At 34.9% G+C, this 13,751-nt stretch overlaps 1 protein-coding gene across 5 annotated transcripts in view; it reads right to left on the bottom strand.

Annotated features, from left to right (window-relative positions):
- Window positions 1-13,751, bottom strand: part of MTUS1 (microtubule associated scaffold protein 1) — a 165,616-nt gene that overhangs the window by 59,511 nt on the left and 92,354 nt on the right. For all 5 annotated transcript variants that reach the window (XM_049094939.1, XM_025469116.3, XM_049094940.1 and 2 more), the window contains one exon: window positions 12,336-12,374. In XM_049094939.1, coding sequence (XP_048950896.1) covers window positions 12,336-12,374 — 39 coding nt within the window. The remainder of the gene's footprint in view (window positions 1-12,335; window positions 12,375-13,751) is intronic.

Genomic DNA, 13,751 nt, shown 5'->3' on the forward strand with positions numbered 1-13,751 from the left:
ATTAATGGCACAAATAAAAAACTGTGGAGAGTCTTTAGGAAGGCTTAATATACAAACAAAAAAAGATGTGATATGAATGATACAAGTTTTTGGCAGGCCAATATGTTACAGTATCCTAGTACATTCAAGAGAATCGCAGATTCCACTGCAGTCTGCATGGAAGTGTATGTGCACATGTGTGTGTATGTGCAGGTACTTAATCAGACTCAGTTTAGAATACAGTGATGTTATGATTCTAGATGGGATTCAAGCATATGCTGTGCAGGGCTGCTTAGATGCTAGGAAATGCAACTACACCAGGGCTGATGTGTGTCCTGTTAATGATCATGAAGAATCTGCCGATTAATATTTAAACCAGGGATTCAAGCATCTCTATCCAATCTTCCCCCAAATTCTAACACCAAGTATATCCATCTTAATCTTTATTTCCTTACTTTCCCAACACGACACAACTGCCACACTCTTTTCATTTTTATACCTTGTAATCTTTACTGTCTTATGTTCACATCTCTGTTCCAATTGTAGGAAATTCAACTCAGGGTCCAATTTTTCCACAATGTCCTCTTCCTTAGTAGGAAGAGGAATGCCTATATTATGAATATTTTAAAATTCACATAAAACTATTAGAAAGAAAAATTAGTTTCTGTCTACCCATAAGACTATAAGTTCTCCAAGACCAGTGACATTGCCTACTATTTCTTTGATCTCCAAAAAATGAAAGCTGTTATGTTTTATCCATGTAAAATGTTTTTAAAAACAAAAACCCGTCTTCACTGTAGAATATTTCTTAAAAAATAGAAGTGAAATTACCTATACATTATAGTGCTCTGTAACCAATTTTTGAACTTAACACAAACTTAATAAACTTAGTATATTTAAAAACTTCCTATCTTTCCAAGGCATTAGCTACCTCTTATATATTGCTTTAGTGGCTTCAAAAATGTCACTGAAATGTCAGTGAACATAATTTCAACAAGTGGTTTAACTTAAACAGGTGTTGCTGAAATCATTCAGGTTGTTTCCAATTCCCTCTCCCCTTCTAAACAACTTTGAAAGGCAATTTTAAAAAATCAGTATTTTCACTTTAAACAATTCTGATAAAAGGAATTCCTGGGTAGGAGCCTTTTTTAAAATTTTATTTATTTATTCATGAGAGACACAAGAGAGAAAGAGGCAGAGGGAAAAGCAGGCTCCATGCAGGGAGCCTGACATGGGACTCGATCCCAGGTCTCCAGGATTAGGCCCTGGGCTGAAGGCAGCGCAAAACCACTGAACCACCCAGGCTGCCCAGTAGAAGACTTTTTTATACCCCCATAGTACCTCCAGAAAGGCTGTTATAATTTATACAGCCTCAGTACTATGTGTGTGGTACCTGGTCCTCACTCATACACCAAAACCAATATTAGTTTTAAAAACACACAAGCATTGTTAGCACATTATTTTAATTAGCCATTTGTAAACTTTTTCATGTTTTTTTCTTTTGTGTCTGTCCATTTATTTGTCTATTGCTGGGGTCATCTTTACTTGCTGGTTTGAAATATGGAATGTGTTACATGTGCCATCCCAGTTTGTTGTTTGCTATTATTGCTTATAATTTTTGTGATATAACCAACACAGAACATATTAGTTTCAAGTGTACAATATAATTCAATACCTGTATTGATTGAAAAATGATCACTACAATAAATTTACTTATGGTTAGCGTCCATCACTGTGTTTACAATGTTTTTGACAAAAGGGAAGTCTAAAACTTTTGTTGTCATAATTATTAATCTTTTCTTTTGTACTAATGTTCCTGGAAGAGGTCTTTTCTTCCAAGTCGATATTCTTAGTGTTTCTCGTCATCCTATTTTTTTGTTTAAAACTTCCATCAATATGGACTATATTTGTATGTAGTATGTAAAGTGGGAATCTAGCTCCTCCTGAAAAGAGACCCTTTGTGTCCCAACAAGAGTTGCTAAATAATCCACACTTTGATGTGAAACACTAAATTTATCACATATCAAAACAAAATCTGCTTTTTAAGTAGGATAAAAGTTATAATCATAAACCAACAGTGAAAGACAGGCTCATCCCTTTTCTCACCAGAGGAAATGCTGGCTATGTGAGTATTACCTCATCAGAGCAGGTTTCCAACTCTCAACTGTTTCCTAACACTTGGAAATAAGGGATACAAAAAAGCAACCTTATCCTCCTGTGCTGTATTTAGTAAATGGGTATGCAGAGAGCAGTGCATTTTCCAGTCTCCAAGGCAGACACTGTGGCTCCTGAGCCTGATGATCTTGTGTAAAACACTCAGGGGACTGGATAAATACATCTCTCATGCTTTGGTATCCCAAACAGCTTTAATGTGTGGTAGAACCAAGGTAATTATAGTATGTGGTATGTGGGACATCTTCCTTCTAAAACCATGTTTTATTTAGAATCAATGTTGGCTAAAATCTTTTAGCATCAGATTCTTTAAATAAATTACAGCAGCTAGATCCCAGGAGGATGGTTCTTGACTTTAGGTGTTTTTTCCTACTTGCTTTGAGAATAATTAAACATCTGCAAAAGAACTCAGAATAAGTCACTAGAACCCTAAGCAATGGAAAGGGTTATCATTATCACGATCCCTAGCCCCAGAAGCAGCTACCATTTGAGAGCTTTTTATACAAAAATTCTATGAAGCCAAAATTACTTTTATACTGGGAATTATTCCTATAACATTCTCATATTCCCAAATGAGAAATCTGAGACTTGGAGAGGCTTGGAAACCAGCCTAAGGTCAGGACACAAAAAGAATGTGACAGGACCAAGATTCAATCCAATATTCAATGCCTCAAAAGTTTATTCTCTTTCTGCTCCTCTTTATTGCCTAATGAGATAATGGAAGTGTCTGAAGTAACTGTTGAAAAGTTAAACTAAAACAGTGACATATAGCTTTCAATTATTACATTAGCCACAATTTAAAAATAATACCCAATGTTAACCAGAGTATAGTGAAGCCAACAGTCTTCTGTTGCAATCATGGTATACAGGTATATGGAGATTTTAGAAAGTAATTCACTTGAGTGAAATAACTATAAGATATGCAAAGGTATTGATTTGTTTAAACTACTTTTAAGAATCTATCTCAAGAAACTTCCCCAAACTTTGAAAGAGAGACTTGTCCATCATAGAATCATTTATGTGATAGAGGTGTCTCAAATATTCAAGAGGAATAGTTAAAAATTTCTGCATTTGCTAAATGTAATAGTCAATAGAAGTGATTACTCATGTTAAGTAACAAAACAGGACATAAAGTTATCTGGATTTATTTAAAATCACAAATTTAAAAAAACTATTGGGTTGATGTTTAAACCTCTACATGCTAAACTTTTTAGAATTTAGCAAACTTCTACAATTAAGTGACCATTTTACTAAAACAAAATATGAAGAGATGGCCAGATTAATCTTCACAACTATTTGTTGCTAAAAAAAAAAAAAACTATCTCAAAGCCATGGTATAATTATTTTAAATTTAATGCTCAGAGGAACATGTTTGCGTGTGGAACATTGTCTTCTGTATCATCTAAAAGAGCATTTGCAAGCAGAATATAAGGAAGGTCAAGGTGCTTTGTAGTCATAGAATACTATAGCAGAGAGAAACCTTAGTGATCATTCGTTTCAATTACACAGAAAACTATTATCAGAGAGGTTACATGATCCACCCAAAGTCATTGGCTACTTGGATACCACTTCTTAAAATCAAAGATGTTTCTCCAAAAGCCAAAACACTGACTTTTCCTCAGTGGGCTCATCATAATGCTAGGTTAGTCTTAAATAATAAGTAACCATCAGCCAGGGGGAAAAATGGAAAATCATGTTTATGAATTTTGAAAAATACATGTTTATACCACATAATATAGATTAAACTGCTATCCAGATACCTTAAAAAATCTTCCCCACTGCAATTATTATAACATTAGTTATTAAGGGTTAATTGGAGACAAGAATTCTCTATCATATCCCTCATTTCTACTCCATAGATAAAGGCTTTGCCAAAGAAAACCACAATCTGATTCCTATTTTCCACTTCCTTTCTCATTTAATCAGGAGTTAATTTGCCAATCTGATAACCACACTTGTCAAGGGTTACTGATGCATCAAGGGTCAATGATATGCTTTGGAAATATGGCATGATGTTAGTCCAACATTGTAAAAAGGAAAAACGCAAAGAGTTTATTGTAGAAAAGTCTAACGCAAATAGTTTATTGTAGAAAGGGAATAATATACTGGGATTATTTACTATGCCTCTCAGAAAAAAATATCCTTTATAACAGTTTACATATAGAATTGAGACATGAAGAATGTCTTTCCATATTTCAGATTTAATTGAGATTAAGATTAGCATATTACATTGATTTAACCAGCACTTTTATTGTGACCAATATCAATAGCACCTTCCAAAGCATAGGAAAGTTGCATACAAATATTCACAAAAGAACTTATTGAAAGAAACTAAAGAAGATCAAAACATGATATTGTAAAAATGATAACACTCCACAAATTCATCTACAGATCCAATGCAATGTCTCGCAAAATCCCAGCTGACTTCTTTGCAGAAATGGACACTGATTCAAAAGTTCACATAGAAATTCAAGGAACCCAGAATAACCAAAAGAATCTTGAAAAAGAACAAGTAAGAAAATTCACACTTCCTGATGTCAAAAGCTTATTATATACCACAGTAATCAACAGTGTGGTATTAGCAAAGAGAGACACATAGATCCATGGGATAGATTTGAGAATACAGAAATAAATCCTCACATTTACAGGCAACTATTTTTAACAAAAGTGCCAAGACATTTCAATGAGGGGAAGACTACTGTTTTCAACAAGTGGTGCTGGAACAACTGGATATCTATGTGTAAAAGAATGAAGATGGACCCTCCACTTCATTTACAAAAATTAACTTAAAATGGATCACAGTCCTAAGCTGAAGAGCTTAAAGTATAAAAATGTTATAAGAAAACATAGGCATAAACCTTGCATCAATCAATGGCTTCTTCCACAGAACATCAAAATCAGAGAGAGGATGAAGGTGGCCGAACGGGAGGATCCTGAGCTTACCTCCTCCCCCAGACACACCAAGGCTTCAACTACATGTACAACTTTCCAGAGAATGCCCTTAAGACTAGTAGAACAGCTCTTCCACAAAGATATAAAGGAAAAGCAAGATCAAGATGGGTAGGAGAGGCAGAGAGACAGTTTGTATGGGATCCATACCTCCAGCACAACAATACACAAGCAGGAGGGATTGCCCTAGAGATCCTCCCTGACGAGCAAGGCATTCAAGCCTCCAGCCCTGGATCCTGGTACCAAGAAATGAGTCCCTCACTGAAAATCAATGAGGCTTAACTCTGAGAGAGCTGGAGGGCTGCAGAAAACCAAGACTCCATTCTTAAAAGGCCTGCACACAAACTTACTTGATCTGAGACACATCAAAGCAGCAGTTTGAGAAACACCTGGGCTATATATGAAAGAGATGTGCTGACTGATTTTAGGGCATGTGCCAAAGGTGCAGGGATCTGCAGGAACTTTCTCTGGGGCAGAAATGCTAGCAGGTACCATTTTTCTGCCCTCCTAACTAGCTAGCCTAACACTGGTGGGTACCATTTCTGACATTCTCCCTCTATATTACTAGCACCACTTGGCTACCCCAGCACCCCTCTGTGGATGTGCCCTGCTCAACATACCCATAACAGAAAACACACCTCCAGCCTACTAGGTCTACCTCACCCAGCAGGAGATCCCAGTTGGGACAACCGCCCCCCTCCCCCGCAATGTATCAAGGAGTTTTTATCTGCAACATCTAGCAAGTAGCCTCAGACAGCATGAAGCTAAAGCAGCTCCTGCCAGGAACTGGAGAGAGACCAGCTCCACCCACCAGTTTGTCCACAAGAGTAGTGATCCAGTGAAAGGGGAATGAACACATAGCCCAAAAAAGAAAACACCATGGAGCACCTGCTTCTGATGCTGGGGGACTTGGGGCGGTGGGATATTGTGTTTCCAGGCGCCAGAGGACACTTTTTATATAAAGCCAATCCTTCAAGATCAGGAGACATAGCTGATCTACTGAATACATAGAAACAAACACAGATAGACAAAATGAGACAGGAATAGGTTTTTAAACAAAAGAACAAGACAAAACCTCAGAAAAAGAACTAAATGAAACAAAGATAAGCCATCTACCTGATAAGAGATCACAGTCCTAAGCCTAAATAAAACTCATCTAACACCAGAGAAATATGGAGGAACAGAGTGAGGACTTCAATATGGAGATAGATAACATTTAAAAAAAAAACCCACAATCATAGCTCAAAATACAATAACTGAAATGAAAATACACTAGAGAGAATCAGCAGCAGATTAGAGAATGCAGAAAAATGGATTGGTGTTCTGGAAGACAGATCTAGAAGACAGAGGAGTAGAAATGATCCAAGCTCACCAGCACAAAGAAAAAAAAATGTTTTTAATGAGGATAGTTTAAGAAACTTATGAGATAATATCAAGCAGACTAACATTTGTATTGTGGGGTCCCAGAAGGAGAAATAAATGGGAATATAGATTTTAAAAACAAAGGGAAAATTACTGAAAGTAAGAGCTGGTTCACTGAAAATATAAGAACTGATAAACCTTCAGCCAGACACTTCAAGAAAAACAAAGAGTACCCAGATAAAGTCAGAATGAAAGAGAAATTACAACTGACACTACAATGAACAATTATATGCCAAAACACTGAATTATTTAGAAGAAATGGATAAATTCCTATAAATATACAATCTTCCAAGACTGAATCAGGAAGAAATAGAAAATCTGAATAAACCAATTACTACTAATGAAATTGAATCAGTAATCAAAAAGCTCCCAATAAAAGTTGAGGACGAGACAGCTTGGCATGTGAATTCTACCAAAACCATGATGCCAAAACCAGACAAAAACACTGTAAGAAATTTACAGGCTAACATTCTTGGTGAAAATCAATGCAAAAATCCTCAACAATAGGTTAGGAAACCAAATTCAACAATACATTAAAAGGATCATACACCATGATCAAGTGAGATTTATTCCAGGGGTGCAATGATGGTTGAACATCCACAAATCAACATGATACATCACCTTAACAAAATGAAAGATAAATATGATTATCCCAATAGATACAGAAAAAGCACCTGACAAAATTTAACAACCTTTTATGATAAAAATTCTCAACAAAATGAGTATACAGGGAATATACCTCACAAATAAAGGCCATATATGATAAACCTACAGGTAACATCATACTCAACAGTGAAAAGCTAAAAGCTTTTCCTCTAAGAGCATGAGTAAGACAAGAATGCTCATGGTCATCACTTCTATTCAACGTAGTTTTGGAAATTCTAGACATGCCAACAGAAAAGATAAAGGCATCTAAATTGGTAAGGAAGAGACTGAGGACATATACTATGCACTGAAATCCCTAAAAATCCACCGAAAACAAAAATACTACTAGAATTAATGAATTTAATAAAGTTGCAGAATACAAAATTGATACACAGAAATCTGTTGCACTTCTATATACTAAAAACTATCAGAAAAAGGAATGAAGGAGAAATTCCATTCATAATACCTAGAAATAAATTTAACCAGAGATAAAAAATTGGCACTCTGAAAATTGTAAGACACTGATGAAAGAAATCAAAGATGACACATATAAATAGAAAGATAAACCATACTCATGGATAGGAAGGATTTATATTGTTAAAATGCCCATGCCATCCAAAGCAATTGAACGCAATCCCTAACAAAACACCAATAGGATTTTTCACAGCACTAGAACAAAGAATCCTAAAATTTTTTTGGAACCGGAAAAGACCCAAAATACCTTGCCAAAGCAATTTTGAGAAAGAAAAACAAAACTGGGTGTATCACACTCCCAGATTTCACACTATATTTCAAAGCTAGTAGTCAAACAGTATAGTATTGGCAAAAAATGAACATAGATCAAAAGAACAGAGAGCCCAGACTAAACCCATGTCTATAAGGTCAATACCTACAACAAAAGAAGCAAGAATATATAATGGAGAAAAGACAGTCTCTTCGATAAATGGTGTTGGGAAAATTGGATAACTACTAGCAAAAAGATAAAACTGGACCCCCCTTTTTTTTTATATATCATACAGAAAAATCAACTCAAAATGGATTAAAGAACTAAATGTAAGGCCTGAAACAATAAAACTAAAAAATATATATATAGCGTTAACAGTATATATATATTTTTTGGATCTGTCTCCTCAGCAAAGGACAATAAAAGAAAAAATAAGCAATTAGGGCTGTATCAAACTAAAAAGCTTTTGTACAGCAAAGGAAACCATTAAAAAATTAAAAGACAACCCACTGAATGAAAGAAGATGCTTGCAAGTGATCTATCCAATAAAGGGTTAATATCCAAAATATATAAAAAACTTACACAACTCAACACCAAAAATGAAAACAAAATCAGAGTCCAATTAAAAAACGGGCAGATGATGGGATGAGCACTGGGTGTTATTCTATATGTTGGCAAATTGAACACCAATAAAAAATAAATTTATAAAAAAATTTTAAAAAATGGGCAGAGAAACTGGACATTTTCCCCCAAAGACATATTATAAATGGGCAACAGATACATGAAAAAAATGCTCAATGTCACTAACCATCAGAGAAATACAAATCATAACCTCTATGAGACAGTATCTTACACCCATCAGAGTGGCTATTATCAAAAAGACAAGAAATAGCAAGTATAGGTGAGGATGTGAGGCAAAGGAAACCTTTATGCACCACTGGTGGGAATATAAACTGATGCAGCCACTATGGAAAATGGTATGGTGGACTCCTCAACAAATAAAAAATAGAAATACCACTATATATGTTGGCAAATTGAACTCCAATAAAAAAAAATTTTTTAAAATAGAAATACCATACAATCTAGCAATTCCACCTTTGGATATTTATTTGAAGGACATAAAAACACTAATTTGAATAGATACATGCACCCTTATGTTCAGTACAGCATTATTTGCAATAGTCAAGTATGAAAGTAACCTACATGTCCATCAATAAATAAATGGCTAAAGAGTACATGGTATAGATATACAATGGAATATTAGCCATAAAACGAATGAAATTTTGCCATTTGCGACAACATAGATGGACCTAAAGGGTATTATGCTAAGAGAAACAAGTCAAACAGGTAGAGATGATTTCACTTATATGTGGAATCTAAAAAACAAGAAATGAACAAAAGAGATAGATGGTAAATACAGTTGACCCTTAAGAAATCCAGGAGTTAGGAGTGCTGACAATCTCCCAGGCAAAAATCTGTATACAACTTCTGACTCCCCTAAAACTTACCTATTAGCCTACTGTTGACTGGAAACCTTACCGATAACCTAAAGAGTTTATTAACACATATTTTGTATGCTATATTATATATTATATTCTTACAATGGAGTAAGCTAGAGAAAAAATGTTAATAAGAAAATCATAAGAAAACACATTTACACTACTGTACTGTATTTATTGAAAAAAGTCTTAAAGTGGACCCATGTTGATCTGGGGTCAACTATAAAAGAACAAAATGGTGGTTGCCAGAGAATAGGGTGGTGGGGGGATGGGCAAATAGGGGAAGGAGATTAAGAGGTACAAACTTGCAGCTATAAAATAAATATGTCACAGGGATGTTAAGTACAGCATTGGGAATACAATCAATAATGTATTAATAATTTTGTATGGTGTTAGATGGTAACTAGACTTATCGTGGTGACCATTTGGCTATGTATATAAATGCTCATTCCATTATATACCTGAAACTAATATTGTATATCCACTCTACTTCAATTTAAAAAATACAACAAAAGCCTAAGCAATAAAAGAAAAAATCAAGTAACTGGACCTCATCAAAATTGGAAATATTAGTGCTTCAAATGACACTATTGAAAAAGCCGAAAGAGTAGGGAAAAATATTTGCAAATCATTTTCTGATAAGGATCTGGTATCCAGAATATATAAAGAACTCCTACAATTCAACAGTGCAAGTAATTTTTAAATGGACAAAGGATTTGAATAAACATTTCTCCCAAAGAGGACATACAAATGGCTCAATACCATTAGCCATCAGGGAAATGCAAATAAACAAAACAAAAACCCCAAACCATAGTGAGATATACCACCTCATACCCATTAAAATGGTTATAATAAAGAAAGATAAAAACAAGTGTTGGTAAGAATGTGAAGGAACTGGACCCCTCATACATGGTGGTGAAAATGTAAAATGGTGCAGTCACTTTGGGAAACATTCTGGAAGTTTCTCAGTTAAACAGAGTTATCATACCATCTAGCTTCCTATTAAAAGTTACCTGATTTTCTAACATAAAATCATTCTAAAGCACATTAGCTCTCTTTTTCTCCTAAATACCAGGATGTGCCAGAAATTTAAAACAAAAGAAAATAAAAATCTCAATGTGTATAAGGATACTTTTTGTGTATTTTTTTTTAAAGATTTTATTTATTTATTCATGATAGTCACACACAGAGAGAGAGAGGCAGAGACATAGGCAGAGGGAGAAGCAGGCTCCATGCAGGGAGCCCGACGTGGGATTCGATCCCGGTTCTCCAGGATCGTGCCCCGGGCCAAAGGCAGGCGCCAAACCGCTGCGCCACCCAGGGATCCCCTTTTTGTGTATTTTTAATTAGAAAAAGTTTAGTAAGAATATATTTGAACTCATGCCACTGGGGACCTTTAGAATTTAAATCACTCTGGCCCTACGACCCAGCAATTGCACTGTTGGGGATTTACCCCAAAGATACAAATGCAATGAAACGCCGGGACACCTGCACCCCGATGTTTATAGCAGCAATGGCCACGATAGCCAAACTGTGGAAGGAGCCTCGGTGTCCAACGAAAGATGAATGGATAAAGAAGATGTGGTTTATGTATACAATGGAATATTACTCAGCTATTAGAAATGACAAATACCCACCATTTGCTTCAACGTGGATGGAACTGGAGGGTATTATGCTGAGTGAAGTAAGTCAATCGGAGAAGGACAAACATTATATGTTCTCATTCATGTGGGGAATATAAATAATAGTGAAAGGGAATATAAGGGAAGGGAGAAGAAATGTGTGGGAAATATCAGAAAGGGAGACAGAACGTAAAGACTGCTAATTCTGGGAAACGAACTAGGGGTGGTAGAAGGGGAGGAGGGCGGGGGTGGGAGTGAATGGGTGACGGGCACTGGGGGTTATTCTGTATGTTAGTAAATTGAACACCAATAAAAAATAAATTAAAAAGAAAAAGAATTTAAATCACTCTGGATGGCTGAGTCTTCTCTAGCTTTAAGAAGTTACAAAAGGTTAACAAATTGTGATATAATTCCCTCACGCATCCCTGTTTAAGCTGAGAAACTGGACACAATTTTGAAACATCAAGCATATTAGTTATTCCCTACATTAATATATCAATCCTATTTTCTTAAATTACTGCCTAAATACAGTGCCTCACAAATTTATACCTCCTGCGAGCTTCCTGAAGAAAAGGGCCTTGTTCATTTCTGGCTCACCATTTTATCCGTAGCACTCAACACTGTCACAAGCATGGTAAACCATAGTCAGTGTACTACAAAACCTTTCTCCCTTTTAAATTGTTGTTCTAACCTTCAATGCATTTAGAAACCACATAACTGTCTTATGAATAAATAATAAATTAGAGAATGCAGTAGTATATGGGGACCTGGTTAGCCTCGATCAAATACAGGAACTGTAGTAAAGACATTTTATGAGTTTTTAAGGCTTTTCAAGAGACAAAACTTTTAGATTCCCAGTAGTGCTTCAAATGGGTGAAGCTGTTTTAAGGACAGATGCAAGTTTGTTCAGAAGTATAAAAAAGAACAGAAAAATGTTAAGGTGAACTGTTAAAAGGTGTTAAAACCTGATGCTAAGGTTTAGCAATGGAAGACTATACAATTTTAAAAGAGCATTTATTGTGAAAAAGTATATTCTCCACTTTAGATCACATTTTTAAAAATAATTTTAAAAATCTAAAATTATCTGTTATTAATAAAATGTCCTTTTGCATCCAATAGCTGTTAATCATGTTGACCAAATTTTAAACTATTCTGGTCCAAGTCATCAGCAGTTAAATTCATGCCACAAGCCTGAAATTCTTTCAATTTTTAAGCAAAAATAGTGAAAATCATCACTGTAAATACACCTAAATACTTGCAACAATAACATGACTTTACAAAAAGATTCTTTTTTCTCCTTCCATATTTAAAGTTGTCACTTACCCACATTAAAAGCTGTAAATAGGTTTTTTCTTGCGGGACCTAAAAAATAAAAAAAAAAATGTAAAATACACATTTTAAGTAAAATATCACACAAAAATTAGCCATTTAAAAATATTTTCTAAAAAAATATTTTCTACACAAAAGACAAAACAAAAATATTTTCAAAACAAAGAAAGTATTTTCAAAAACAATCCACTGTCTACATTTTAGGTTCCAGATGAGAAATACCACTGAAATACAACCAACTTTATCAAGTACACTCTAGGTATAAAATGATATTCCAAATAACATCAGGATGTTAGTTTAAGGGTGATATGAATTCACTGTCACAAATTAAATATGATATGAAAACTAAAGTATTTTTTCAGTCAAGAACAGCTGGAGTACAAATGTTAACCGTACTGAATTTACACACATATTACACAGTTTATGCTATCCCACTGCTGACAGAGCAAAAAAGCAGGGTATTTATGAAAGACAGCGACTAGTGTGTGATTTCTAAAACTGCCAGCCATTAAATCCAATTCACCTGCTATTCAGCTATGAAGGAAAAAATACTGAAACTTTTTCTCCAAATTGACACAATATGAAACATAACTAGGGGATCCTTTTGCAATGTGTATGTCTATCAAACCACCATAAGTATTACAATTTTGTTAATTATACATTAACAAATATGGCAAAAAATACAAGTGGTGGTGGTAATACATACAGGGCTACAAAGATACGTCACTAGAAGAAAACTAGGAATGCTTCTACTTGACCAGAAATTGTCATTTCCAGAGCATAATCTGGAAATTATGTAAAATTATGTAACGAGTAATCTGTAGATTGTTAGAATAGCTGCCACATTCTATCTATAGAATTTTACAGAGACCATAATCTCTTAAATATGTGAATCTCTTAAATATGTGGCCATCAAGGGGCACCTGGGTGGCTCAGTTGGTTAAGTGTCTGACTCTTGGTTTCTTTTTTTTTTTTTCTTTTTTGACTCTTGGTTTCAGATCAGGTTATGATCTCAGAGTTCCCGTGTCAGGCTCCATGCTTAGGAGCCTGTTGAGATTCTCTCTACCCCCCTCCCCCAGCCCCTCCCCTAGCATTTCTTTTTCTCAATCATCAATCTTCTAAAAAAAAATATGTGGCCATTATAAATAAAAATCATTCATTCTCAGTCAAGTAAAATCTTTGTGATTATATAAAAGCTTTCAAATTCAATAGCAAGACAAGCAACTCTATTCCATAAAGTTGTCAGTGGAATCAAAGTCCCAATTCTCTGAAGTTATTTAGCATCAAAGTATGACATCTCTTTTTAGTTACTGGTGTTTGTGTAAATATTAGGACTTTATTATTGTCAATAAAACCTGTAGATTCACATACTGATGTGATTCCAGGAAGAATGTCTTCCCAGCAATGGGT

The sequence above is a fragment of the Canis lupus genome, chromosome 16 (genome assembly GCF_003254725.2).
Source record: "Canis lupus dingo isolate Sandy chromosome 16, ASM325472v2, whole genome shotgun sequence".
NCBI lineage: Eukaryota > Metazoa > Chordata > Mammalia > Carnivora > Canidae > Canis > Canis lupus.